A 3,947-nucleotide genomic window follows, 5' to 3' on the forward strand; every position below is an offset into this window, starting at 1 on the left:
CCAGTTTCTTGAGTATTAGAGATATTCTGTACACTTGTGATTTAATGTCCCCAGGAGATGTCTGTATTTTTATTTAAGGACTAGAGAAGACGTGTGTATATCTGAGACAAAAGGAAAAGAACAAGGGGAGAGACTGAAGAAGTAAATGAAAGAGGAGCTACTAACTGGGTGTGATAGCACATGCCTGTGTAATGCCAGCTACTTGGGAGGCTGAGACAGGAGGATCGCTTGAGCTCAGCTTGGGCAACAAAGCAAGACTCTGTCTCAATTATTTATAAAAAGAAGAATTACTGAAGGAAGTCCTTAGAGGAGGTGGGAGAGAGAGAATCAGTGTAGCGTGGGCATATGCTTTAGCAAGAACGTTTGACCCTATTCAGAGCTAGGAAGGGTAGGTTGACGGCAACAGAGATTTCTGATGCAGTATCCCTTAGGAGGCCCAAGTTCCTTGGCTTTGTGGTAGCAGAAATGTGTGTAGAGAAGACGATGGCTCAAGCAGGATGCAGAAAAGATGTCAAAGAGTCACAGTGGACACTAGGAAATGTCACAGAACTGTCAGATCCAAAAATCAATTCACAAAGGTTTATTTTGATGATTTATAAAGGAAACATTGCCATAGCAATTTAAAGCTATTTACAAATTTAAACATAAATTTACATAAATGTATTCACATCACATTAATCAGTTTTAAAATATTACAGGTAGTGTTGAACAGAAAACATAAGCGAAGTTTTAAGCCACATAGGTGCTCTGAAAGCATGCTCAACAACCACAACCACTGGAGGATGGTCCACTGGAAAAATATGATTTCAGGAACCAGAAGTAAAGATGATTACCCTAGTCTCAGGTGATGTGGCCTTTAAAAGTCACTTTAACTTTAAACTGCAACCACAAACTTTGATGAAGACAGACTGAACAAACAGTGAGAATTAGTTTTTAAAAAAATTCTCCTGCAGCTTAAAAAACACAGAACAGGCTGGGCACAGTGGCTCATGCCTGTAGTCTCAACACTTTGTGAGGCCGAGGCAGGAGGATCGCTTGAAGCCAGGAGTTCAAAACCAGCCTGGGCAACAAAACGAGACCCATCTCTACAAAATACAAACAAACAAAACACAGCACTTAGAAATGTATACTGTGGTCCATGTGAGAGTAGATTTAAACTAGGATGATCTTATTTGTGATGGACTGGGCATCGCACTTTTCTTTTTTATTTTGTTTTTGAGATGGAGTCTTGCTCCATTGCCCAGGCTGGAGTGCAGTGGTGCGACCTTGGCTCACTGCAACCTCCACCTCCTGGGTTCAAGTGATTCTCCTACCTCAGCCTCCTGAGTATCTGGGATTACAGGCGCCCGCAACCACGCCCAGCTAATTGTTTGTATTTTTAGTAGAGACGGGGTTTCACCATGCTGGCCAGGCTGGTCTTGAACTCCTGATCTTGTGATTCGACCACCTCGGCTTCCCAAAGTATTGGGATTACAGGCGTGAGCCACCATGCCCGGCCGCTTCGCACTTTTCTTTTGCAGGTTGCATGCCAGCCGATATTCCTCTGTGCTGGGAAGGGAAAGTCTGAGGATGTATCAAGACCACAGCAGTGGATCTCACTGCTCCTGCCTACTCAGGGCTTTATCTACACATTAATAGCCCCTCAGAGGAAAGGCACCAGCCGAAGAGTCGACACTGGCTCTGGGCTTGGATGCTGCCTCTGATAAATGCTGAGCACTCTGACCCTGAAGCCAGGGAGGGAGTGCCTGGCAGCTGCCTGGGTACATTCCCCTCAGTCTAGTTGCCAGGCCAAATTATACAGTGGATGGCAGCTCCACGGAGATGCTAAAGTTTGAGATCTAAGTGTCAGAGAGACCTGACAATTTTTATGAGGAAAGTGAACAACAGGTGTTTATCAATACCTGAGAATTATCATCTAGTTTAATTAAGCAAAGGTATTCAGAGCTCTGTTTCAGCTCATTCCCTTAAGTATGGCCCTAAAAAATCAACGGAACTCTCCTACTTCATGTTGCCCGACTTGCAGGCAGGTATGTGAACCTAAAGTAGAAGTCTTAGCATATATATTATTCACAATTAAACACGGTTCATTTTATTAATCTGGCAACTAGTGATACTTCATGATTACAGGCCTTAAAAATCTAATACAAGTACAATTAAAAAGACATAGAATGCTTACACAATACTGAAGGCACTTTGAGGTTACATGATAAATAAAAATACATTAATAGAGGCAGGATTATTTATTGGTTCCTTCAGTGTCTGTGTCCATGGTGATCATCGAGAGCCCAGTTTTGTACTTCACCTTTGGCGAATAGTGTAAAGAAAATGGCACCAAAAACGTTAATAGCAGCAGCAATATAGAACACGGTTTGCCATTCTCCAACAGTGTTCTGTACAGAAAGAAAAAAATGCAAGTGAAATAAAATTTTATTTGTAGTTCACTTCATTAAAAAGATGATGTCACAAGACTGTTAAAACAGCCACATTATTCATAAAAGCCCCATCCCTGAAACAACCCAAATGTCCACCAGCAGTAGGACAGTGGTATAGTTGTTCAATGGAATACGGTACAGCAATGAGAATGGGCTACAACATCATAAATACAGCTCACAAACAAAATGTGAAGCAAAAGAAGCCAGACAAAAAGGGTACATACTAAATGATTCTGTTTATATAAAGCTCAAAGTTGGACCATACTAATCTATGGGGTTAAAAGTTGGGAGAGTGGTTCCTCTTGCTGAGGCTGAAGAAAGAATAGCAGGAAGTGGTACCTGGGATCTTACTGAGGGAGGTAATACTCTGTTTCTTGATTGGGTGCTGGTTACACAGCTGTATTAACTTTGTGGAAATTCATCTAGCTGTACACTTTAGATTTGTGCATTTATTTATTTTTGTTTTTATTTTTGAGACAGAGTCTCACACTGTCACCCAGGCTGGAATGCAGTGGCGCAATCTCGGCTCACTGCAGCCTCCACTTTCTGGGCTGAGGCGGTTCTCCCAACTCAGCTTTCCAAGGATCTGGGATTAAAGGTGCATGCTACCATGCCTGGCTAATTTTCTTTGCTTTTTTAATTTTAATTTTTTTTTTTAGTGGAGATGGGGTTTTGCCATGTTTCCCAGGCTGGTATTGAACTCCTGGGCTCAAGTGGTCTGCTCGCCTCAGCCTCCCACAGTGATGGTATTACAGGTGTGAGCCACCACATCTGGCCTAGATTTGTGCATTTAAAAAAAGTTATACTTCAATAAAAAGTTTACTGAAGATAGATAGATATACTTCAATAAAAATTATACTGGTATGTCCCCGAATCATGCCTGACTAACACTAAAACTAAGAAAGTTTTAGCCTGTGCACGGTCTCCCAGGGTCTTAGGTGAAAGGTGTCAGGTGGATCAAGTAAATATGGTTAAGATGAACTCAAGTTCAGCTCTGAGGATCTGCGACATCAGAGAGAGGCCTGGCAAGTATAAAAGATCTTGAATGGCACATAAAGCAGGATATAACATGGGATCTGTCAGTAAGACAACTGTTCAGTGTATAATCCAATCCTGTGGCATAAAAATATCAGACAGTTATCCAAATTTCTGGGTCATGTGACTACCTTTAACAACCATTTTTTGGATTTTTTCAATTTCAGTCTAACCAGAGTGGTGACTATATTTGCAGCATTAAAAACACACACACACACACACACACACATGGCCAGGTGCGGTGGCTCCTGCCTGTAATACCAGCACTTTGGGAGGCCAAGGTGGGTGGATCACGAGGTCAGATCGAGACCATCCTGGCTAACACGGTGAAACCCTGTCTCTCTCTATATTAAAAATATAAAAAACGAGCCGGGCATGGTGGCCGGTGCCTGCAGTCCCAGCTACTTGAGAGGCTGAGGCAGGAGAATGGCGTGAACCCGGGAGGCGGAGCTTGCAGTGAGCCAAGATTGCACCACTGCA

At 42.6% G+C, this 3,947-nt stretch overlaps 1 protein-coding gene across 1 annotated transcript in view; it reads right to left on the reverse strand.

Moving 5' to 3' along the window:
* Positions 1–565: 565 nt before the first annotated feature.
* The window catches only part of SLC17A5 (solute carrier family 17 (acidic sugar transporter), member 5), a 72,097-nt gene continuing 68,715 nt past the window's right edge, over positions 566–3,947 (reverse strand). The window contains exon 11 of the mRNA XM_011987116.1: positions 566–2,390. Within this exon, the coding sequence (XP_011842506.1) occupies positions 2,253–2,390 (138 nt within the window). The 3' untranslated portion in view covers positions 566–2,252. The remainder of the gene's footprint in view (positions 2,391–3,947) is intronic.

Source organism: Mandrillus leucophaeus, unplaced genomic scaffold (genome assembly GCF_000951045.1).
Source record: "Mandrillus leucophaeus isolate KB7577 unplaced genomic scaffold, Mleu.le_1.0 Scaffold300, whole genome shotgun sequence".
Taxonomy (NCBI): Eukaryota; Metazoa; Chordata; class Mammalia; order Primates; family Cercopithecidae; genus Mandrillus; species Mandrillus leucophaeus.